The 24,403-nt window shown below is 40.1% G+C and overlaps 2 protein-coding genes across 3 annotated transcripts in view; one reads left to right on the forward strand and one right to left on the reverse strand.

The window, feature by feature from the left end:
• Nucleotides 1-4,222: 4,222 nt before the first annotated feature.
• On the reverse strand, nt 4,223-9,861 carry CHCHD7 (coiled-coil-helix-coiled-coil-helix domain containing 7). The gene is made up of 4 exons (XM_036830783.1): nt 9,712-9,861; nt 6,783-6,852; nt 5,109-5,207; nt 4,223-4,361 (listed from the first exon to the last, which is right to left on the reverse strand). The coding sequence occupies exons 2-4, from the start codon at nt 6,834-6,836 to the stop codon at nt 4,257-4,259; spliced, it is 258 nt and encodes an 85-aa protein (XP_036686678.1). The 5' UTR covers nt 6,837-6,852; nt 9,712-9,861; the 3' UTR covers nt 4,223-4,256.
• Nucleotides 9,862-10,208: 347 nt separating this feature from the next.
• The window catches only part of PLAG1 (PLAG1 zinc finger), a 46,122-nt gene continuing 31,927 nt past the window's right edge, over nt 10,209-24,403 (forward strand). For both annotated transcript variants that reach the window (XM_036830781.1, XM_036830782.1), the window contains exon 1: nt 10,209-10,417. The gene's annotated coding sequence lies outside the window, so the exon portion shown is untranslated. The remainder of the gene's footprint in view (nt 10,418-24,403) is intronic.

Consider the following 24,403-nt stretch of genomic DNA (forward strand, 5'->3'; position numbering starts at 1 on the left):
CTACACGAGGCAAACTACTGAAACCTTCCACTCCTACACGCGTAGCGTACAGATAAAAACGGAACAAGCAAAGAACCGCAGCTGTCGCCTCGTTCCTAAGAGGGGACCCCTCAGTGGGAGACTGGTTTCAGGACGGTGTACCTGCACAGTGAAAGAACTAGAGGAAATCTGTAACCACGCATGGGGAATTGTTCCAAACTATATCGCTACGTGAGAAAAGCAGAGGGCCCCCACTCGCGTACTATGATGTGCCTTTTGCGCAAAACAAATAAACAAATATGCAGATACGTTTGTACATACATATAAAACCGTGAAAACACTTGACGTTGGCTGCTTCTGGGCAGATTTATTTACATTGTAAACCCGTTGGCATTGTTTGAACCTGCGTTTTTTTTTAAATAAATTTATTTATTTATTTTTGGCTGCGTTGGGTCTTCGTTGCTGTGCACGGGCTTTCTCTAGTTGTGGCGAGCGGGGGCTACTCACGGTTGTGGTGCGCAGGCTTCTCATTGCAGTGCCTTCTCTTGTTGCAGAGAACGGGCTCTAGGTGTGCGGGCTCAGTAGTTGTGGCATGCGGGCTCAGCAGTTGTGGTTCGCCGGCTCTAGAGCACAGGCTCAGTAGTTGTGGCACGCAGGCTCAGTAGTTGTGGCACACGGGCTTAGCTGCTCCGCGGCATGTGGGATCTTCCCGGACCAGGGCTCGAACCTGTGTCCCCTGCATTGGCAGGAGGACTCCTAACCACTGCTCCCCCAGGGAAGCCCTGAACCTGCAAGTTTTTCAATGCGTTCAATTTTAAAAGCCTTCCCTCCCCAAACACATACACAGCTGTTGATCCTTTATTACGTACTAGACACTTGCCAGGCGTTATGGGCAGAACCACAAATGACATTGCTGCATCCTCCAGGAGCTTTCAGATAGATACAGTGATTCTCAAAAGGACTGCTTTTGCATACCACACACACATGGAACCTGCAATGAGACGCTTCCTACCAGCGTGAGACGCACGGGAACACAGTAAAATACCTTCTATGCATCTTGTTAGTCGATAGTTGCTTCCAAAGGCCTGCCTGACTCCCAAATTTCTCAAGGCACCTACTCACGTCCTGACACAATTAATTTATTAGCTTCACCTCTCCCAAAGTAGAATCTTAGAAAGAGAAATAAAAGAGTGGCACATTTAACAGTGATGACGAGGGAAACCCCTGGGACTCTGTCCCTTCAAGTGGTGCAACAAGATCTCTAACAACCAGCTTACAAGAATAGTGTCCTGAAGTCAGCAGGGTGTGTGTAAAGGTGTAAGCAAGAAATTAGGAAACTACTGAAGACAAAGTTAGAACTCAACAGTGTTGCCTGGGTAGAGCCACATTATGCTTACATATGTTAAGAGTTTGCTGATCAGAAATCCCCAGTTAGTCTGTCTTCCAGCGTACTTCATAGAAGACACACCTATAGATGCCAATCATCAAGGAGCTGCACCATCACCGCAGAACCACAGTCATCAGGACGGTGCGCTACCGGCGTTAGGATCAACACAGGGATCAGGGGGACAGAACTGAGGTCCAGAAACACGTTCACAAGTACAATCAGCTGCTGTGCCACAAAGGTGCCAAGACAACTCAGGAGAAACCACGGGCTTCTCAACAGAAGAGGCAGGGACGACAGGCAGGACAGCCACGTGTGCAACAGAACGAAGCTGGACCCCGACCTCACACCACATTCAAAAATTAACTCAAAATGGATCAAAAGCTAAAATCATAAAACTCTTAGAAAAACCACAGATGTAAACCTTTGGACCTTTTCTTAGATATGTCACCGAAAGCTACAACAAAAAATGAGTTGGACTTCATCAAAATTAAAAGCTTTTGTGTTTCAAAGGACACCACGAGGTGAAAATACAACCCACACAGGATGGGAGATAAAATTCACAAACCATGCGTCTTATAAGGGACTTGCATCTAGTATGTAAATGCCTCTGACAACTCAGTAATAAAGATACACAACCTAATTTAAAAATGAGCAAAGGACCCGAAAGCACATTTCTCCAAAGAAGATATACAAGTGGCCAATGCGCACGAGAAGATGCTCGGCATCATTAGGCATCAGGGAAATGCAAAGCAAAACCACAGTGACATGCCAGCTCACGCCCACTAGAATGGCTGCAATCAAAGGCAGATAAGAAGGGTTAATGAGGATGTGGAGAAATTGGAACTCTGATACATTGCAAAGTGGTGCTGCCACTTTGGAAAACAGTATGCTGGTTCCTCAAAAGGCTAAACACAGTTACCATATGACCCAGCAATTAACTGCTAGGTATACATCCAGAAAGAAATTAATGTCCACGCAAAACCTTGTACACAGAAGTTCAAGAAGCAACATGACTCATAAAATAGCCAAGAGTGCAAACAACCCAAATACCAATCAACTGATGAGTGTATAAATAAAACGTGGTACATCCATACAATCGAAGGTTACTCAGCAGTGAAAGGGAATGAAGTACTGATACACGCAACAGGAATGAACCTTGAAAACATGAGGCTAAGTGAAAGAGGCCAGCCACCAAAGACCACATGTTGTATGATTCCATTTCTGGAAATGTCCAGAATAGGCAATGCTAGAGACAGAAGGTACACTGGTAGTTGCCTAAGTGTTGGGGAAGTGGAGGAAGGGTGGTGTTAGGAGGAAAGGAACAGTGTGTGCTAACAGGCACAGGTTTTCTTTCTGGGGTGATGCCTCCTAAAGTCCATTGTGCGGACAGCTGCTCAACTTCGTCAGTACACTAAAAACCATCGCATTGTACACTTTAAATAGATGGCTTATAGGGTTTACAAACTGCATCTCAATGAACCTGCTATTAAGAAAAAAAAAAAAAAAAAAAAAGAGCTAGGCCAGGACAAATAGCTACCGGATGAATGCTGCTGTTGGTATGCACCTTTTAAAAGGGTGACATTAAAATTCCAAACCCTTGAACAAGCTTCAAAGTACTGAAATGCTTCTTACACAGTACGTATTAGTTTCTTGCCAGCTCCTATTTTAATCCATCATTTTAGAGCAATCAGTACAAATCAAAGAATTTCTGAAAGAATCTATCTTTTATTCAAATAGAATCACATCTGAAAATCAAGATCATATGGTTTAAAAACATCTGACCCGGGTTTTGGATTCAGACCAACGAGATGGATAGTCCGTTGTCAGCATCCGTTAAAATAATACTCTCGCTCCAGGACCAGATGAAAAAAAGGGACACAAACTATTCATTTTCACTGACTTTTATATGTACATTAAATTTTATCAAATAATGTATCTTTTACAATTCTGTAAATGAAACAAACTGGATTTTAAAAGGCGGTGAGTTTGAGAGCTGCTACACAATCCACCCCGGTCACTATACTGAATGTTCCTGCTTTTATATCATAAAATGAAGCTGAGCTCCAGCCTCATCCTGTGTTGCGATCACCTGATGAACCCCAAACCCTCCTCTGTCCACCTCATCCTGCAAGTAGAAATCCTACTTCTGAAAGTATCACCTTTTCTTTCCATTGTTGTGGTTCAAGGATACTACGCCTTCACAAAGTTGTCCAGTATTCATAGATTTGAGCTACAGAATCCTTTGACTAAGCCTTTCCTTAAAGAAAGAAAATGAAGAAAGCCAGTTCTTTCTCATGCCACTTAAGCCAACCTTGCCTTTCCCCTGCTCCCCTAACCTTTTTAAACCGAGGTACGTGAGTGAAGTCAGGGCAGGGATCTTACTAGCACACTGGGATTAGACGCCCGCCACGCACCCACCCTGGACTTACCTTCCCGTCTTCTCCTCACCACTCAGTCCCCCACCTCACCCTCCAGGGGGACCGTCTACACACTGCGCTCCAGATGTGGCTCCAGCTTTCCCTCCATCATGTTGTCACTCACATCACTTCTCTTCCTTGGAAGCACTGCTCCCCTTTCACCCCCATTAAGTCCTTCCTCGTTCACGACTTACTTCTCTTTCGAAACCCAGCGGAAAAGCTCAACTCTTCATGGAGTCTCTCCTGACGCTCCCTTGCCTTCAGGAAGTCTTGTAAACTTGGTGACACGGCACAGCCAGAGTGGCCTGCTCTCGTTATGGCACTGAGAGCAAACACAGAGGACACAGGGCTTCCCCTGGTGGAATCTGAGATCTGTCTGGGTAAGGCCTGGAAGGTCTTAAGAAGTTACCGTAACCACTTATTAAACATATTCATCTGCTTCTGAGTTAAATAAACCACTTTAATGCAAACACTCAATAGGGCATCTTGCCCATTGCTCCCAAGATTATGTCTCTCTCTGCTGCTGTAGGCATAGACGGCTTCACTCCATTCCGTCTTCTCTGGATCATGATAGCATTCTGTGTGTATGTACAAAAAAGAAGAAACCAAAATCAGTCAAGTACTAAATGCTAATCAATTGCCAGTAACCTGCTATTGTGGTCTTCAAAAAGGAAACATAAAAAACCGAGTTTAAAAAAAAAACAACAAAGAATGAATTCTAGGACTCCAGATACTGTTTTCAGACGATTGTCAATTAAACAGAAGTGATTATTCGCACAGGAATATGTTAACTGGAACTGGGGTGGGGACACACTTTGTAACTTCAGGCCCATCGAGAGGAGCTACGGAACAACCGCCGAATGAAACCAACAGGTGATCTAGCAGAGGGACGGGAAGCAGGTGCAACCAGCGCTCAGAGAAACAGAAATTCTACGGCAACGTCCGCCAAAAATGGGACCACGGGTAATGGCGGGAGAGGAGGAAGAGGAAAGCAAGCCTGATGCGCGCTGTGACGGGACGAGCCACCCGTTCCGCTCACCTCCAGAAAACTCCACTTATAACAAGGTTATCACTTTAGGGCCGCACACGCTTATGCACGTAGGAAGACCCACCTCTATGAGACCTGCGTCCTTACACGTGGGAGGAGGGTGAGGCAGCTACCGAGAGCGCCCAAGGATCCTTCAGGGCACACGGAGGATCAAGCCGAAAAGGTAAGTTTCCGACAGCCATCACTAAGGAAGGACTGCGGGTACTGACAAACTTCAGGCTTCAGTTTCAAGGCGAACAGATGAGTTTTAACATAAAGGTAACCGAACCAGGCTTACCCAGAACTTCCGGCAGTTTTTGTACTTCAGGAAGTGAGTGGAACACCTTTCCCTCTCATAGTTATTCTCATCCATACATCTGGTAGAAGCATCAGATTCCTTAAATACGGAAGATAGGTATCATTTAAGAGGTGGAATGGCATCTAAAAACAAACAAACTTCTGAAGCTGCTTCCCCCCCCAGAGCAGGTAATGTGAAATAGTTCCTTTTCGTTCATTTGAACGAACAGATAATGAACAGGAACAGAAATATCTTTCCAACTATCCCAGCATTCGTTCTGCTCAAAGCAGACATCTTCCTTTTCACAGTTGCGTCAGTTCTCTGAATATCTGATCACAGGAATTTGAGTCGAAGCACTGACCGAGATCACTTAACCCAGTAACCGTTCAATGAAGAGGCCGAGGCAAGGTGCAACGTGCTCAAGGTCACGATGCAAGGAGTTCCCTGGCGGCCCAGTGGTTGGGACTCAGCGCTTTCGCTGCCGGGTTCAATCCCTGGTCTCGAAACTAAGATCCCACAAGGCACGCGAGGCGGGGCGGAGCGGGGAGGGCATCACTGCTGTACACGGAAGCAAAACCCAGTCTCCCGACTCGGAGGGCAGCTCTCCGCCCCTCCAAGTTCTCGCTTGGACTTGAATGTTTGAGCTGAGGTGGTTTCCAGAACCTAAGTAAGTTGCTAATGACCGGTCTGCATCGAGGTAACTTAAATTAACGACAGTCATCTCAACGCGTGTTCGGCTATCCTTTGCTCCATTACGCAAGTAAATACGCTAGTATGGGAGCAATTTTAATAGGTATCATTAATATCACTTCAAAACCACAATGAGCAACACAGGGCTAAGAGTTCAAAGGAGGGTAGCTGCCATTTGGGAGTTAAATTTCAGCTGTCTGAACTGGAAGTAGATTGGAGAACAAACTTCAAAGTGAAAGGCATGATTCTGAGACTCCAGCTAAAGGAAAGCTTTAAATAAAGGGGAAGGTAACTTGCTTCACAGATCTAAGAAACACGGTCTAGCTAAAGCTGTTAAACAGATTTCATATGTATAGCAAAGCTAGTTTTCTAAGCCGAATATTTAATGAACGTGTATATGTGGAAAATGCATATAGGATCGGGAATATAATTTTCATAGCACCAGTCCGATGACTGCATTATTCAAGGGTGACAATGCCACAAGTAAGAACCGCTAATCTTACCAAATAAATGCCAATAAAACCTTACCATTACAACAAAATGTTCTGTTTACATGATACCTTTGTGAAAACCTTCAGGCTTTAAATAGCCTAATTCAGTTATCAGCCCATATCCTCAGCCAGGCTGTCTCAGGGACATGATGAAATCACTGCTATCAAAACATAAATTTCAGTGACCGTTTAAAAATACCTACTTTCCATCTTTGCGTGTTTGGACTCAAGAATTTCCTCAGTGTTACACATGCTTGTCTAGCATTAACAGTGATGTTATACAAATTAGGGAAACTTAAAAGAGATGAATCCTTGTTAGCTAGATTATGAATATCTAAAAATGCTCTAGTGAAATAAGGATACACAGGCCAGGAATATTTCTTGTACAGAAATGACTTTATTTAAGAACTGCAGAAAACCGACGCCCACAAAATCAGAAGAAGCCTGTTTTTCCAACTTAATACTCGCGACAATTAAAAACGAACTGGCTTACCAACAAGCAAGGATTTATGTCAGGATCTCTCAGCCTTCCAGTTACCACGGACATCCTAACTGTCTTCTTCCTGCAGGCAGATGTTGGGGAAGAGTTACACAGCGGATGACAATATAAGCCAGTAAATCTCATCAGCTCCACAAGTACTTGAAAAGTTAATTTTGGCATAATGATTATCCAGTGAGGAACTCATATAACCTCTGTATCTTCAGAGTAAAGACTTGGATGTGATTCTCCTTTGCACTGACGTGTGCCTCAGCACAAAGGCCTTATTTAAATTACTCAAGTGCATCTACTGAAATTTGATTACAATGTCCAGAAAGAAAGATAGTTCAGCTAAACTTTGGTTTTAGTTTACTCCTATTTCTAAAGGTTAAGCAATTAAATGTATTAACGAAACCTAAGAATACCGCATGCACTCTATTACTTCCTTATTATACATGGATTAGCACACAAAATAAGGGTGGAATAATTTAGTACAACCCAACTTTAGCAAAAACATTTGTTAACTAAAGTACGTGAATGTCTACTCCATGGCCGGCCCTGGGGTGGCCAATATACCAAGAACAAAAACAAAACAAAGTTATTACTTAGTTGACATTCTGAAAAGTTAAAAAAAGAAATCTGAAACTTAACTTCCAGGGGCATCTTCTATTTAACTGATACTTGCCAGGGTTGAAGGAAGTCAGGGAATGCTACTGTGAAGCATTCATCTTCCAACTAAAGCCGTATACAGATACAGCTCTGCAGAAGCCTGTATCCATTAAAGACGATCACAGCTCTCTAAGAGCCAATCAGTGATTCCAAGTCAACTCATATACTCTTATAACAAGTATGTCGACTCTGTCCCAGGACAACTACTCTCTATAATGAAGTTAATTGAAATTGGTATACTATTATCTTCAAAGACATGCCATAGAAATAAACTAAAAGAGAAAACTAAAAAAATAAATAATCAACTAACTGTTAATTACTAAAAAGTAATTTTTTGTTTATTTCAACGTATTGGCATACTATCGATGAAGCCGCCCACAAATATTTTTAAACGCTCTGCACTAAGTTTAAGGAACTTACTCCTGAACGGTGTTCTAGCTTAACTGTCTTTTACCTAAAGATCAAAGGAGAAGCAAATTATGCAGTATGACTTACCAAAAACACCACTGAATGAAAACTGCATCAGTATAACCAGACAGAGCTCAGAATTTTTGTACTAAGTGGTTTCGACTTTCCTTGCCCAAGATGGGACCATCAAAAAATATCAGTCATGTTAAAATAAATAAAGTACATTCGGGAAAAACAATCAAACCCCACAAGCTCCTGAAAAGTGAAGGTATTCTGAATCTTGAGTCAACTAGTACCGTTTCTCTATTAAGAGAAAGACCAGGATGTCCAGGCTAAAGGAGGTAACCTTTGCAAAGAAGGATGGAAAAAAGCCTAATCATTCGGGGGTCTTTTCAGTACCCACTAAGTAATCCTTCTATTTTATGATCTTCACTGACCAATACACGAGTATACCTAGCTAGCAGAAACATCTTGGCAAAAAGGAAATTCAAGATGCTGTTCAACTATATGTAGACGCTTCTTCCTCTCCTGAATACAATTCCTTTGCAGGCTTCCCTTCTTCTTATGAGAGGTGAGGGCACTAAGTAAATTCACAGTCTTCCTTTCTGCATCTGTCCTATGCTGTGAGAGCAGAGAACTCTGCTTAGCTGTTCACATGCCTTGGATATAATCTCAACAACAATCAGACGCAGACAGAACTCAGGTTGCCTGCCTTCTGTGAAAATGTTCTGCTTCGCATTTTATCATTGTCATGGGTCAGGAATTCTTTACAAGTAACACCGGGTAACATCACATATACCGAATCAGGTCTGCTGTAGGAGTTTATCCACCTTTCATTTCCTTTCCCTTCCGGATTCTAAATACAAGTCAATCTAAGTTTGGATTTCCGACTGTCACCTTCCTTGCATGAATCCTCATGTATCAACTGGAAATGAAGAGGAAATGTCAGTTTACAGTGAGGAGCGGGGCTGAAGTCGAGATCGAGTGTTCCGCCAGCGAGGCCTTATCTACTTAGTTTCTGAAGGTACCAAACAAACGTGACGAAGCTCTACTTGCAGGGGACAGTCAGAAAGAAACCAACGATTTGAGAGAGGGGCCGCAAAAGCACAGCACGTTTGAGGAATAGCTCTAAAACCTTTTCCAAAGGGCAAACTGCTTTAAAAAGTATTTCTTGATTTCCCACCCAGTGAGTGGTTCAGGTCCCCACTCCGAGCAGCTCCGCAAGGGAAGGGGGACGCGGACGCTGCTGACCCGTGCAACCCACCCCTCCCAGGCTGGTCCTTGCCCTGGCAGGGGCTGCGGCCCTCCCAAACCGCAGGGCAACCGTCGGGAAGCTGAAACACGTCCTGCGAGGCCCTCAAGCCCTTAACCCACGGCTGGGTGCAGGCAGGCAGGGTCAGGAAGTCGCGGTGGCCCTGCGGAGGGGGCGGGGAAGGCGAGCGGAGAGCCTGGAGCCAGGCGAGCCCCAGGCCCCGCTGCCTCCAGCGAGCTGCCCGGCCCCCCGACGGCGGGCGCAGGTGAACCCACCTTGCTCCGACCTTCACCTTCGACGGCGCCCAGGAGGGCAGGGGGAGAGGAAAACGCAGGGAACTGGGGGCAGGGCTAGGCAGTTACGCTCCAAAGGCTGGGAAGAAGGGTGAAGGAAGGGCCGGGGGTGCCCAGGCAGGGGGCAACTTCCTCGTCCCCGGCCCGAGGAGACCCGTGTTGCGGGGAGGATGTGACGGGAAGGGGCCCGCGCCCAGGCGAGGCCTGGTGGAAGCGGCGTCACGCCGCAGAAGCGGATGCGGGCCCCGCGGCGGCCCAGGCGCGCCGGTCTCTCCCCGCAGCCCGGCAGCCGCCGCAGAGGGAAGGGCGGGGAACTACTCACCTCGGGCGGCCGTTTCACCAGCGCCCAGGCCGTCTCCAGCTCCAAACACGTCAATGGCTCACGCAGCGGGACCTTAAGTAGCGCGCATCCCAACGTGCTGCCCCCGCTCCCCGGCGGCCGCCGGCCCAATCGGGGAGCGCCGCCGCCTGACTGACAGCCGAGCGGGGCCTGGCGCGGCGGGGGCGGGCGGGCCTCGCCCCGCCCCCGGCCGGCGGGAGGAGGGCCGAGGCGGGAGGAGTGGGCGGGGCGGCGCGCGCGGCCCCGCCCCCTCGCGCCCCCCCCCGCGCCGCGGCCCGCCTCTTAACACTTCGGCTTGACGGGCGGCGTGGCGAGCCAATCGGCGGGCCCAGCTGCGGCGGCGGCGGCGTCCAGTGGTCGACTCCGGGGCGGAGCGTGCGGGGGGGTGGGCGGGAGCAGCGGCGGGCGGGGGCAGGGGGCGGGCCGGCGGGAGGCGGGGGCGGTGGCCGAGCGGGCCGGGGGAGGCAGCGGTGGGCGCGACGTCGGCGGCGGCGGCGGCGGCGGCGGCAGCTGCAAGTTGGGCTGCAGGGGCAGCGCATACACTACAATGGCTGCTGGAAAGAGGCGTAAGGAAACAATTTCCAGGCCCGCCGCGTCCAGCCCGAAATATGAGAAAAAAATTATTAGAAATTCCGCGGGCGGTGTAAAGGCGGCGGACGGGCCGGAGGGAGGATGTTAAAGCCCCGCGGTGAGTTCTCCCGGGGTCCGGGGCGGCGGAGAGGCGTTTAGCGGGAGAAATATCAGGGTTATTTAAATTATGGGACTCGCCGAGGGGGCAGAGGAGCCGCGGCGGCGGCAGGAGGAGGAAAAGTTTGTGCTACTCTCAGCCCCTGCTCAGGACCCCAGAGAGAAAAATAATAATAAAAAATAAAATAAAATCATTCAGCGGGGGTGCGAGGACTCCCGGAGTCGCTGCTGACAGGGCAGGGGGCGATGCGGCTGGAGACCCGAAGGTGAGGTCGGTGGGAAAAAAAAAAACCCCTTTATTCAGGGTCTGGAAAGTTTGAAAAGTTTTCCTCCTCCTCCTCCTCCTCCTCCTCTCTGGTGCTGTGAATATTGTGACAGCGGCAGCGGCAGCAGCGAGAGCGGAAGACATTAGAGACCCGAAAAATAAGGGAAAAATTAATATAAATTCAGTTTTACGAGTAAACTCTCCGCATTTTCCACCAAAACATCCCGGGGGAAGGTCGCTTCCCAAAGGGCCTGGCGGAAACCCGCAGTCGGCAATATTTGGGGGGCACTTTGAGTGACTTGGGGGAACTTTGCCCCTTTTTCAAAAGAGGTTTTTCTTTTTTGGAGAAACGGATTTGTTTTTGCCCTTTCCTCAGGTGGGCGAGTCGGGGTCGGGGTGCGGGGTCTACGGGGAGGTGTGAGCCCGGGGTGTGTGCCTGCGGGAGGAGGGGTGGTAAATGAAAGCAGGAGATCTGCACAGAGCAGGGACAGCTTGTTGTCAGTATCATAAACAACCAAAATGGAGGGAGAACTCAGGCATATAACCAAATAAAAATTTTTTAAAAATCGCAAAAAAATCCCAAAAAATCCGGGATGCTCCCCGTTTTCTCCCTCAAGGTAGAAGGATGAACCGCCTTTCCCCTGAAGCCCATTTTGACTTTGCAGGGACCAAGGAGTTAATATTTATTTATTTTTTAAAACTTTCGAAGGGCAAAAGCCTTTTATAACTCAACCGACAATGAGAAAACGTGAAAATCCGATGCTCGAGAAGGAGGGGGAGGGAGGGGGGGAGGTGGTAGTGCAGAAACTGCTAAACTTATTGGTAATGTGGACTGATCTGAGATAAGATAAACACTATATTTGCTATTTTATAACTCTCTTTTAATGATCGTTGCGGGGTTCCCCCCCCCCTCCGTTGGAAAAAAAAGTGATGCCATTTTCTTAATAGAGTTAATATGTGTGATTGGAAGAATAAACCTTTCCGGCTTTAGATGGCATTTTCGTCGCATTTATGCTTCAGGTTTTGTTGGTGGCTCCCTCGTTTCTTCAGACTAGGCTCTACAGAGGAGGGGTAGAGAGGTGATGCTTCACACAGAGGCTGGTGTGCAAGGCTGGAGCACCTTTTGGGGTGGGGTGGGCAGCTGCTGGGTTTATCCCTTCCTGACACGTTTCCTTCACCTGCTCATCCTCAGGAAAGAGTGTTCAGCTGAGGTTTTCTGGTTTTACGTATAGAAAAGGATGGTGCCTCTTGCATCACATTGAAGTTAGTGGGAAAGTGCTGCTGATGTTGGTTCCACGTGGGATATGGGACAGAGCAGGGCATTTTAAAGGGACAGCTTCTCTTTTCTTATGATTTTCATCACCTACACAGAATCCCTGCGTGAGGACCAGATGCAGAGGTTCTGGGAGGGTGTGGTGATGGAAGAGTCTCCTCTTTCCATTACTCAAATGCACCCACCTTTAGCAGTGATGGAGGGAAAGGAGGGATAAGCAAGCCCAAGAGAAGATGGATATTGTGAAGATCAGTTTGTATCCAAGCTGTTCTTTTGTGTAACAAGCCCTCCCAGGAACTTTGCATGTTACATTGCTTTGCTTTGGAAGCTGATTTTGGAAGGAATTGTGGAAAAATGGGAATAGTTTAAGGTGTGTGGTGTAATGGTATAGCATTATTGAACAGCTATGAATTCTGTGCAGTGAGATCAAAGAGCTGTGTATGCCCATAATGTGATTTTACAGCCATTTTGTAAAAGCTGTAAAATACCTAATATTCAATTTGGCTTAAGGTACATTGAGGACTTCTGGTTGAAAACTGCAGACAGAGTGGTGGAGATTCTTTTACACTGTAGGCAGGAGACATTTCTTTAAGGGAAAAAAAGCACATACACCAACACCATGGAAAAGTTTACGCATACCCATTTTAAAACCCCATCCTATACATGTGCTGTAACTCTGCGCCTTGGAAATTGAAAGGTTTTAAAGTCCTGTGACCTAGCAGTTTGCATCTTTTAAGTTGAATTTATTTGTGTTATTTAACAGGAAATGTTTACTGATCATAAACTGCTATTGACTCCAATGGCTTAGATTTTCACAGTATTTCCAAAATTTAAAATGTGTAGGTTGTTTGCTGTCCTCTATTGGAGATTAAGGTTAATCTCGAATAGAATTTACTTGTGTTCCGTTTTCCACAGGTATATGAAGTTTCTGGAATAGATGCCTATTTTCCCTTGTTTTTATGATTTATAGAAATGGATTAAAATTAGGGCTGGATTTTTAGACTTCTTATACAGAATATTTTTTCTTGCCATACTGTACAAATTATTATTTTGAAGTCTAGTGTATGTTAACCTGTGTTCACCTCTGAGCTCTTATCTGCACCTTTCTGTAAACATCTCCATGACAGCATTACATTGGTGTAGTGTGGTTTCTGATTTTGGAAGCAATTGCAGCTTTCTAAGAACTCATTAAAAAATTAATCCCATGAACCACTGTTAAATCAAAATTGATTGGAAAGTGATTAAACTGTCAATGGAGAAGAGAAACTCCCCCCCCCCAAATAATCTTTCCAGAGGTTTCAGAATGCCATTAATACTTATAAAACCTTTGAAATTTATCTTACATTTTCATTGTATTTTGGCTCAAGACAGTTACATTGACTATAAATGGTCAGAATTCGGCTATGTGTTTAAAATAAGTGAGACTTTTAGATCTTGAATAGTTGCCACTTTCACAAACCAGATACTAATATCAATAAATTCAGTTTCTGTAAAAGTGAAGGAAAAGTATTTCTTCCAGTTACATTAGACCATTGGGTTATTGAGGTTGCTTGGACACTTCAAGTTATGATTAGTTTACTGTCAACCTAAATAAAAGTGCTGGTATTGTGATTTTTTTTCTATCTCACAAAGATTGGTATGAAACTTACTTCATGTTTGGGTTTTACACAACTAGTTACTTTTCTGAATCAGAAAATGCACTCAGAGCGCACAAGTATAAACCTGTAATTCCTCAGAGAGTCTTATTTAGATAGAGCATGATTACTAATTTGAATTGATTGTACTGAGCTTTTTTAATGCCTAAGAAATACTACCTGTTGAACATCTTTTTTCTGAAGCTACCATTAAATTGTACCAATTTACAGAAATAACCTAAAGTTGTTGTATACTCAAAATCTTTATTTCAGTTAGAATTACAGAAACCTCATAGGCTGAGATTCTTATTTGAAATTTAGATGCCTAATTTTGCTATTTGAAATTCTGTAAGGTATTTAGCTGCTGTGGAAGATGATTTATAAATTTGGGCTAATTCTGATAAAATTCAATACCTGCATATTTATTATAACCTAAATATTTTAATAAACAGACATCTTACAGCTAAATAAATTAATGAATGTTTTTATCAACATAGTTTCAAAATTTTAAGGATACTCTGTGTTTTAATATCATACAAAGGTGTTCTTTTTCTTTCCTTTGTTTTTAACATAATCCTGGTTGTCACTGCATACATTTTGGTTTGGTATTCTGGAAATTTTCCTTTGTAAGGATTAAATTGTTATTTGCTGAATGAAATACAATGCTCCTGTCTTTGAGATTTGAAAAGCCCGAGAACTGAAACATGTATCTATAGCTATCTTTGAAGTTTTGTTTTGATAATCATTTGCCCCTTAAGCTGTGTAATCAAAATATTGGTTCCTTCCAGGAATGTTTTAATGTTTTTTATTTAGAATCTTGTTCTTTGGAAAAATAATATATATAAAAAATTACCTGTTACACACACGTGCACACACACACACACACACACACGCACACACACACCCAAGAAAAAAGAAAAAAGTTCTACTGAATAACTTTACTTACACAACCTGGAATACTTGTTCTTTTTGATGTGTTTCCAAATGTATAGGAAATAAATAACAAATTGTCCTCTTTATGTTGATAACGTCTTAGATTCTTAAGTTATTTGAGTAGGGAAGAGTTTCAGAAGAAGGAAGGAACAACTGAATCTGTTCAACACAATCCAAGATAATGAATATGTTAAAGGTAAAAGGGCTAAAAATTGTCCCTTGAGCCATTTTCTAAATGCTTTAAGAACCTGATAAACACCTTATCTGAAACATCAAATACTTTAAAAATATATCAGACACTGCAAAAGAACAAAAATGGACCTTTGATTTCTTTAATTTTAACAGGAATTAATGTAGGCAGCATATTTAACCAATTAGTAACTGTTTAGGTAGCCTTGGAAAAGTATTTACAAATAAGTTAAATGTGAGGGCAGGGTACATTGGATTGATGAACTGTAAAGTTAACTATGATTTTAGAATCCATGCAGGGGAATTCTTTCCCATTGTACAATAAGACCACTTTGGAGGCAACTAATTTTTACTTTTGTATGTATTTCAGTCCCTAATTTTTTTTTTGAAAAGCCTGAACCTGACATCTACTGTGTTACTACTTTTCATTTATACAGGGCAATTTTTATATCTCATTAGCAAATTTAATTTTTAAATTTAATTTGAGAAATTAAATGCAAAATTTGAGACCATAACATTTCATGAAAGTATTGGTGTGTACTTCCCACTTGAAGTTATGAGAAATATACATGTGTGACAGCCTGGCAGAAATGATCGCAGGGCCATGATTTGATTTTTTGCTTTTAAATCACTTGGCCTACTGCCCAGCCGTTTGCATTCTAGTCTGGGTGCCCACCTGTCTCCACCTTGTCCCCCAAGGGTGGTACTGACAAGGGTATAGTGGTGAGGAACTGCCAAAGGTGCTTTGGTATTTTTGTTTTCTGATTTTGTGTATGTACTGGTGTTTGTTGTTGTTAAAGTGTTAAGGTTTTTGCTCTTTTTTTTTTTAATGCTTATCAGAAAACAAAATCACAATTTCAGAAAACAAATAATATCTCATTTTTAAAAAGTGAAGTGATGTGATACTGCATTAAAATTGTTAGTGTTTATAAGTCCCTGGATGTCTTGTAAACAGAGTTACTGCAGGGTCATGGTATTAAAACTAACCACAGTGTGGGGTGGGGGGGATTTGAGATGGCAACCTAAGAAATGGGTATGCCTGCACAGAATGAATGAATTCAGGCAGTTATGTCCTAGCTTAATAGGAGAAGCAACTGGCTTGAAATGTTTGCCTGTATTTTTTTTTTAAGTGAAAACTTTTCCTAATCTAAATACATAGAAAACCTAGAAATATGAATGTGTTAGAAAGCAAAAGTGTTCTTTGTTGATGTCTTTAAAAAAAAATGAGTTTTCAGTAATGAAAGTGTATTACAAGAACATAAGTATGGACTAAAATGTCCAAAATTAATGGGGAAGAACTAGAGGATGAGAATATCAGATTAAATAATAATCATGGTAAATCTAAAATTTGACTTGTGTGAATAAAGAATAACTAAATACAAAGCAAATAATAATAAATTTACCCCCCCCAAAATGAGAGTGATAATTGGGGGATCTATAAGAGAGTATTTGTAATACAAATTGCTGGTTTTATAACCTTTTAAAAATAGATTCCCCTAAAGTTCTCCCTCCATATCTTTAGACCTGTATTAAACTAAATTAAATTCTAAGAATAATGTGTAGTGGTTATTTGGAATTCTTTATTTTTAAATAAGGAAAAACGATTTTTTGTTATTTTTTTAAAAGATTAAACATTATTTTAAATGTGTACCTAAGTGAAGTGTTCTGAAAAATCTTAGAAACTGTTGAAAATTATTTTCTTCATTCTTCATCAGAAAGTTTAAAACTTTGTTAAGTTAATGAAATAAATTTTAAAACCTTAGTGTAAGAACAGTGTACTTTGTGGACTTTTTTAGGGCAATTTAAATCATTTCTTACAGACTTCATAACATTTAAAAAGCTCCTCACAAGGTAAAGATAAGAACATTCACAAACTTCTTAATTTCTGGAATGTTTTTAGGTGTAGGCTGACAATTAAAGGAATTTTCCTTCCCATTTACTAATTAGCAATTGATTTTCTGAAGGAGAATCTAGACCTGTTACAGTATTATGTTCGGGAGTGGGCTTTTCCTTCAATATCAGAAAATATTTTGAGGGTAGAGGAGGCATCTTTTCTTCACGGGTCTCTACAGAGTGTGATGATCTGCCATTGCAGAGTCTTGAGCGCTACCTTTTTTTTGAGAGTGAGAGACTCATTTTAGGCTTTCAGATATTAAATGTTTGAATTATTTTCTCAAACCAGTATTGGAATTGCACATGTGTTTATTGATTATTTATGATATCCTATCTTTTAGTTTCTGAATATGGGAATGTTAATTCTCAGATGAAATGCTACAACTAAAGGGCTGCCATCTGACTTTTTAAAAAATTATCTTTTTAATCAGTAGTTTGACCTTAGAGCCTTTAATTTTGAGATATATTTTTGGAGACTGTTAAACTAGAAATTAGAGAATGAGGAATTTAGTCCCTTTGTCTAATAGGCAAAGTTAGAAAAATGTTTTAGTCAATTTTGTTCATTTGAAGATACTTTAGCAAAAAGTTGATTGACTTGTTCTTGATCAGAAGAATTTTAAGAAATTGAACCTGAAAGCTTGAGGTAGTTCAAATGTGGAGGTTCAAAATAGCACCAGTTGAATTTTAGCCTGCTAGATTTTCTCAATAACTTGATTTTATTTTCTTGTATTGTCTTAATGCTGGAATTACACAGAGCCTGCATCACTTTTCATCATACTCCAAAAGAGTTATAGTAATAGGTTTTATTTTTATCAATTTTTAGGCAATGAAATGAAAATAGTGTTTTATATAAGAGAGCATTACCTTTTTTAAGCTACTTTGTGCAAATTCCCAGTTTCTGTAACTGTTCCATTCCAAAGAAGAGAAATTAGCTCCTTTACCTTAAAACTAAATTTGCTCTAAATTTACAGTTTATGGGAGGGTTGTCACTTTAGATATTTGGGTAAGATCTATTATAACCTAAAAAGTAAATATTAATATGATCATCATATCTGATTATAAGCTACCTCTCAAACATGAATTTGCTTCCCTTGTACTTCTAAAATTATTTTCTAAATAAAACTGAGAAAATGTTTTTCATGTGTTTTTCTAATTTGATATTGTCTGAAGTAATTTAATTGGGTAAAATTTCAGTTTCAATTATGTTTCTCTTCTAATATTAATAGAATTTTACTTGAAAATTACTATTCAAATGCACAGTGTTTCAGCACTAAAATAGCATTAGATATATAATAAAATAGGTATGTTGATTATACCAAGAGTGGTGGAAGCAGCCCTAGTAGGTCTTATTTGGAATAGTTTAAAATGTTTCCAGCAAAGTGCCTATGAGTGTAAGGCATACCTCTAACAGCAGTTAGTGATATTTTATGCTTTTCTTTTTCTGCTTCATAAAATTTGAGCATCCTCAGAGCTACTGCCATGCAAACAGATAACTGATTTAACTATGCCCTGTGTAAAGTACACATATCAGGTTTAGCTTCTAATGTAACTTGCTTTAGCTTTCTTATAAGAAAATTGTATAAGACAGGTATTCCTTAGTAATAATTTGGTATACATCACATCTTAAAAGATATTACAGGTAAAATATATTATCATAATCATTTACCCAAATCAAAATGAAAGTAAACTATCAAGTAATCGTTTTAATTAGACATAGAATGAAGGTTTTAAGTATTTAACAGGATAACTTGGTGTACTGCTGAAATATAGGGAATTTTAGTTGAAAGTTGTTTTTGTACCCAAATCTATTTTTGTGTGCCTCGAAGTTTGTAAACAAAAGTGAACACATATAAAATCTGGCAGTTTATAGAAGTTCCTAAAACATCTATCCTTTGACAGTTAATGAAAATGTACTTTTCAAATACGTGGGCAAAATTACTTCAAAAATCATAACATATTCAATTATTATAGTTATTTTTGAAAGAAAAATGGAGATGAATGGTTTAGTATTGCTTTTATCTACATCAGTTGAATATTCATTATATTTGAATTTTTTAATCATTAAAGCATTTAATACTCAGGGATATTTTGGTGTTTTTTTTTTTTACGTAGTGTAACAGTGTTTTCCTTAAAACCCTTTCTTTTTTGGACATTATAACCTAATTAAGACAGTTATTTCAAAACTTTAACTGCTTTTATTTAATAAGAGAATTCCTGTTCCCTAGATCGTATTATTCTTAAAAGAAGTTCCTATCTTGAAGCACTGTTAATCTAGCTCAGGTTATCTTTTTAAATCTATACTACATAGAAACTTTTCTTCTTCTAGAGTTAGGCATTTATCGCTATGAACTTACCTCTTAGAACTGCTTTTGCTGCATCCCATCAATTTTAGTATGTTACCTTTCCATTTTCATTTGTCTCAAGGTTTTTTTTAAAAATTTCTCTTTTGATTTCTTCCTTGACCCATTGGTTGCTCAGTAGCATTTTGTTTAATCAACATATTTGTGAATTTTCTGGTTTTCTTCATGTAATTATCTTCTAGTTTCATACCATTGTGGTCAGAAAAGATGCTTGATATGATTTCAGTTCTCTTAAATTTATTGGGACTTGTTTTGTGGCCTAACATATGATCTGTCTTGAAAAATGTTTCATATGTGCTTGAGAAGAATGTGTATTCTGTTGCTTTTGGATGGAATGTTCTGCAAATACCTGTTAATTCTATCTGGTCTAATATATCATTTAAGGCCAGTGTTTCCTTATTGATTTTCTGTCTGGGTGATCAGTCCATTGATGTAAGTTGAGTATTAAAGTTCCCTTCTATTATTGTATTGCTGTCTATTTCTCCCTTTAGGTCCATTAATATTTGCTTTATATATTTAGGTGCTCCTATGTTGGGTACACAGATATTTACAGATGTTATATCTTCTTGTTCAAATAAGCAACCTAACTTTTAGGGATATTTTAGGAACTAGAAAAAGAGCTCAGGGAACTAGAAAAAGAAAGGAAGGAAACATCAAAGATTAGAGAAAAAATGAAATAGAGACTACAAAGATAATAGAAAAGAGCAATGAAACTAAGAGCTGGTTCTTTGAAAAGATAAATAAAATTGACAACCTTTAGCTAGACTCACCCTGCCCAGAAAAGAGGACTAAGATAAATAAAATAAGAAATGAAAGAGTTGGTACAACTAATACCACAGGAATACAAAGCATCATAAGAGACTACTATGAGAGAATGGACTTGAGGACATGGGGAGGGGGAAGGGTAAGCTGGGACAAAGTGAGAGAGTGGCATTGACATATATACACCACCAAATGTAAAATAGGTAGCTAGTGGGAAGCAGCCGCATAGCACAGGGAGATCAGCTCGGTGCTTTGTGACCACCTAGATGGGCGGGATAGGGAGGGTGGGAGGGAGACACAAGAGGGAGGGGATAGGGGGATATATGTATACGTATAGCTGATTCACTTTGTTATACAGACAGTTACACCAACAAATGGACAACCTAGAAATGGACAAATTTCTAGAAACATACAATCTACCAAGACTGAATCATGACAAAATAGAAAATCTGAACAGATGGATTACTGGTTAAGGAGATTGAATCAGTAATCAAAACCTCCCAACAATCAAAAGTCCAGGATCAACCAGACACCTTCACTGGTGAATTCTACCAAACATTCAAAGAAGAATTACAGGCATGCCTCATTTTATTGTGCTTTACAGATATTGTGTTTCTTACAAATTAAAGGTCTGTGGCAACCCTGCATCAAGCAAGTCTATTGGTGTCATTTTTCCAACAGTATTCACTTCTGTGTCACATTTTGGTAATTTTCACAATATTTCAAACTTTTTCATTATTATTATATTTGTTATGGTGATCCGTCATCAGTGATCTTTGATGTTACTATTGCAAAAAGATTACAACTCATTGAAGGCTCAGATGACGATTAGCATTGTTTAGCAATAAAGTATTCTTTAATCACATTGTTTATTAAGACACGATTCTATTGCACCCTTAATAGACTACAGTATAATGTAAACATAATTTTTATATGCACTGGGAAAACAAAAAAAAAATCATGTGACTTGCTTTTTGCAATATTTGCTGTATTGCAGTGGTCTGGAACCAGTCCTGCAATATCTCCGAGGTATGCCTGCAATTCCAGTCCTTCTCAAACTCTTCCAAAAAGTAGAAGAGGAGGGAACTCTTCCAAACTCATTTTACAAGGCCAGCATTACCCTGATACCAAAGCCAGACAAGAATGCCATAAGTAAAGAAAATTATAGCCAACCAATATCTCTGATGAACATAGATGCAAAAATCCTCAAAAAAATATTAGCAAACTGAATTCAATAATACCTTAAAAGGACCACATTCCATGATTAAGTGGTATTTATCCCAGGGATGCAAGGATGGTTCAACATCCACAAATCAGTATGATACATCATGTTAACAAAATGAAGGACAGAAATTATATGATCATCTCGACAGATACAGAAAAGGCATTTAACAAAATTCAATATTCATTTATGATAAAAAAAAAAAAAGCTTTTAACAAATCAGGTATAGAGGAAATATACCTGAACATAATAATGACCATATATGACAAGCTCAGAGCTAACATCATACTCAGTGGTGAAAACCTTTTCCTCTAAGATCAGGAAAAAACAAGGATACCCACTCTCGCCACTTTTATTCAACATGGTATTGGAAGTCCTGCCAGGTCAGTTAGGCAAGAAAAAGACAATTTGGCAAGGAAGAAATAAAATTGTCACTACTTGCAGATGACATGATAACTTTATATAGAAAACCCTAAGGACTACCCCCAAAAACTATTAGAACTAATAAATGAATTCAGTAAAGTTGCAGGATATAAAATCATTACCAAAAAAAATCTATACATTGTATTTCTATATACTAATAATGAACTATCAGAAAGAGAAATTAAGAAAACAATCCCACTTAAAATTGCATTAAAAAAATACCTAGGAATAAATTTAAGGAGGTGAAAGACCTGTGTGCTGAAAACTATTAAGACAGTGATGAAAGAAATTGAAGAAGGCACAAATAAATGGAAAGATATCCCATGCTCATGGATTGGAAGAATTAATATTGTTAAAATGTCCATATTTATTTGTAGATTATAAAGCAACCTACAGATTCATTGCAATCCCTATCAAAATTCCAAAGGCATTTCTCAGAGGAATAGAACAAACGGTTTTAAAATTTATAAGACGCCATAAAAGACCTGGAATGCCCAGTGGAATCTTGAGAAAGAAGAACGAAGCTGGAGGCCTCACACTTCCTGATTTCAAACTATACAAAGCTATAGTAAAAGAACAGTATGGTATTGGAATAAAAACAGACACATAGATCCATGAAACAGAACAGAGAGCTCAGAAATAAACCCACGCATTGATGGTCAATTAATACATAACAAAGGAGCCAAGAATATACAGTGGGGACAGCACAGTCTCTCCAATAACCCATGTTGAGAAAATTGGATAGCCACTTGCAAAAGAATGAACTTGGATGACTATTTTACACTACACACAAAAATTAACTCAAAATGGATTAAAGACTTAAACATAAGGCCTGAAATCATAAAACTCCTAGAAGAAAACATAGGCAGTAAGCTCCTTGGCATGGGTCTTGGCAATGATTATTTTAATCTGACACCAAAGGCAAAAGCAACAAAAGCAAAAATCAAGAAGTGGCATTACATCAAACTAAAATCTTATGCACCCCAAAGGAGATCATCAACAGAATTAATAGACAACCTACTGAATGGGAGAAAATATTTACATATCATATATCTGATAAGGGACTAATATTCAAAATATATAAAGAAGTCATACAACTCTAAAGCAAAAAAACAGTCCGATTAAAAATGGGCAAAAGACATTTTTTCCCAAGAAGACATACAGATGGCCAACAGCTCGTGAAAAGATGCTCAACATCATTAATTGTCAGGGAAATGCAAATCAAAACTGAAATGAGATATCACCTCACAGCTGTTAGAATGGCTATTCTCAAAAAAATAACTAGAAATAGCAGGTGCTGGCGAGGATATGGAGAAAGGGAGCCCTTGTGCACCCTTGGTGGTGTGAACTGGTGTAGCCACTGTGGAAAACAGTATGGAGGTTCCTCACAAAATTAAAAATAGAAATGTCATATGACGCAACAATTCTACGTCTGGGTGTTTATCCAAAGTAAACAAAAACACTAACTCAAAAAGATATATGCACCCGCATGTTCATTGCAGCATTATTCACAATAGCCAAGATACGGAAACAATTTGTGTCCATCAGTGGATGAATGGATAAAGAAGATGTGGGGTGTGTGTGTGTGTGTGGTAAATATGTATATGAATATTATTCAACCATAAAAAAGAATGAAATCTTGCCATTTGCACCAACGTGGATGGACCTCGAGGGTATTATGCTGAGTGAAATAAGTCAGACAGAAAAAGATGTATACCGTATGATCTCTCTCATATGTGGAATCTAATAAATATATTAATTTTTTAAAAACCCCAAGTTTATAGATACATAGAGCAGATTCGTGGTTGCCAGAGGCAAGGGGTAGGGGGTAGGAGAAATGGATGAACTGTTTTTGGTTTTGTTTTAGTTTAAATGGGAAACAAAAACAAAAAAAATATACTAGAGATCCAGTTGGTCTACTTAAACATTGGGTCTGCTGTGACGCTTAAATTTCATCATACCCAGTTCACCTTTTATCAGCCAGTGAAGGAAGAGGAAGAGAAAGCAATTTGTTTTGAGAGAAGTGCAATTGATCATATTCAGAGGCTGACTCACAAGAGCTTTTCTAAAATGCATGATACCTCTGCCAGAATTAAAAGGAATTTCTTAATTAAAACCATAATACCCGTGTGTCTAAGAAGTGTTTTCATAATCAGATTTCAGGCACACTTGTATGCCTGCGCTGGCCATTCCAAGTGTTCTGCTGTTTGCACGTATTTTGCTCTCAGTGCTGCCACCCTGTGTATGGCAGTGCCTCGGTACTGTCTGCACTAATTTTCTGTGGTTTTTTTTTTTTTTTTTTTTTTTTTTATTAAGCGATAACGTCCAAAACTTCTTCTGGAAAATAAGCATGCATATTACAATAAATTTTAAAGATATTTTAGTATACTGTGCTCTGTGTTTAACGCTGTACCAAACCTAGATTTTTAAAGGTTACACAATTCAGAAGTATGATATTCAACTGCCAAAAACAAAGTTTGGGAATTTTTACAGATAAATACCTTTATCTGTTTCATCTGTCACTTCACTAAAGGCGGAACTGGACTAGTATTCTAAATACAGCTTGAAATTAATCAAATATGAAAGCAGAGGGTTTGATCCTTTAAAGATGAGAAATAGTATAAGATCTTTTCTTTCAGCCAAGTTTTAGTTAAAAGTTCTTCCTAGTAAAAGCAAAACCAAAAATGAGCACAAAAGAGACTGTTTCTGTTTAAAAGAAAAAGAAACTAAACTTGATTGGTTAAATTATTCCCCGAGTCATTAGCCAACATGACTTTTAAATTATATCACCCCAAATATTTTGAGTATTAATACTGGATAGCAGTCTCTGTTTTCACCTGTATTGTCTCACTTAATTTTTACAGCAGTCTTGTGAGATAGGAAGTGCGGGCGTAATGTGTATGCAAGGAGCAGTAATGATTTCAGAAACTGGAATTCTGTTGCTTTTTATGAGTAAGTCTTTAGACTGGACAAGCCATAGGAGCTAAATACATTACTTTGCTAGAGTAAACCTAAATTATCTCCATATTGAAG

Source organism: Balaenoptera musculus, chromosome 17 (genome assembly GCF_009873245.2).
Source record: "Balaenoptera musculus isolate JJ_BM4_2016_0621 chromosome 17, mBalMus1.pri.v3, whole genome shotgun sequence".
In the NCBI taxonomy this organism is placed as follows: Eukaryota; Metazoa; Chordata; class Mammalia; order Artiodactyla; family Balaenopteridae; genus Balaenoptera; species Balaenoptera musculus.

Excerpts from the sequence above, each read along its gene's own strand:
- CHCHD7 (XM_036830783.1), bottom strand. The coding sequence starts at position 6,836 with ATGTCCGTGGTAACTGGAAGGCTGAGAGATCCTGACATAAATCCTTGC. Across the intron at positions 5,208-6,782 it reads ACATAAATCCTTGCTTGTTG|GAATCTGATGCTTCTACCAG; the intron begins GTAAGCCAGTTC and ends TCCGTATTTAAG. Across the intron at positions 4,362-5,108 it reads AAAACTGCCGGAAGTTCTGG|AATGCTATCATGATCCAGAG; the intron begins GTAAGCCTGGTT and ends ACATACACACAG.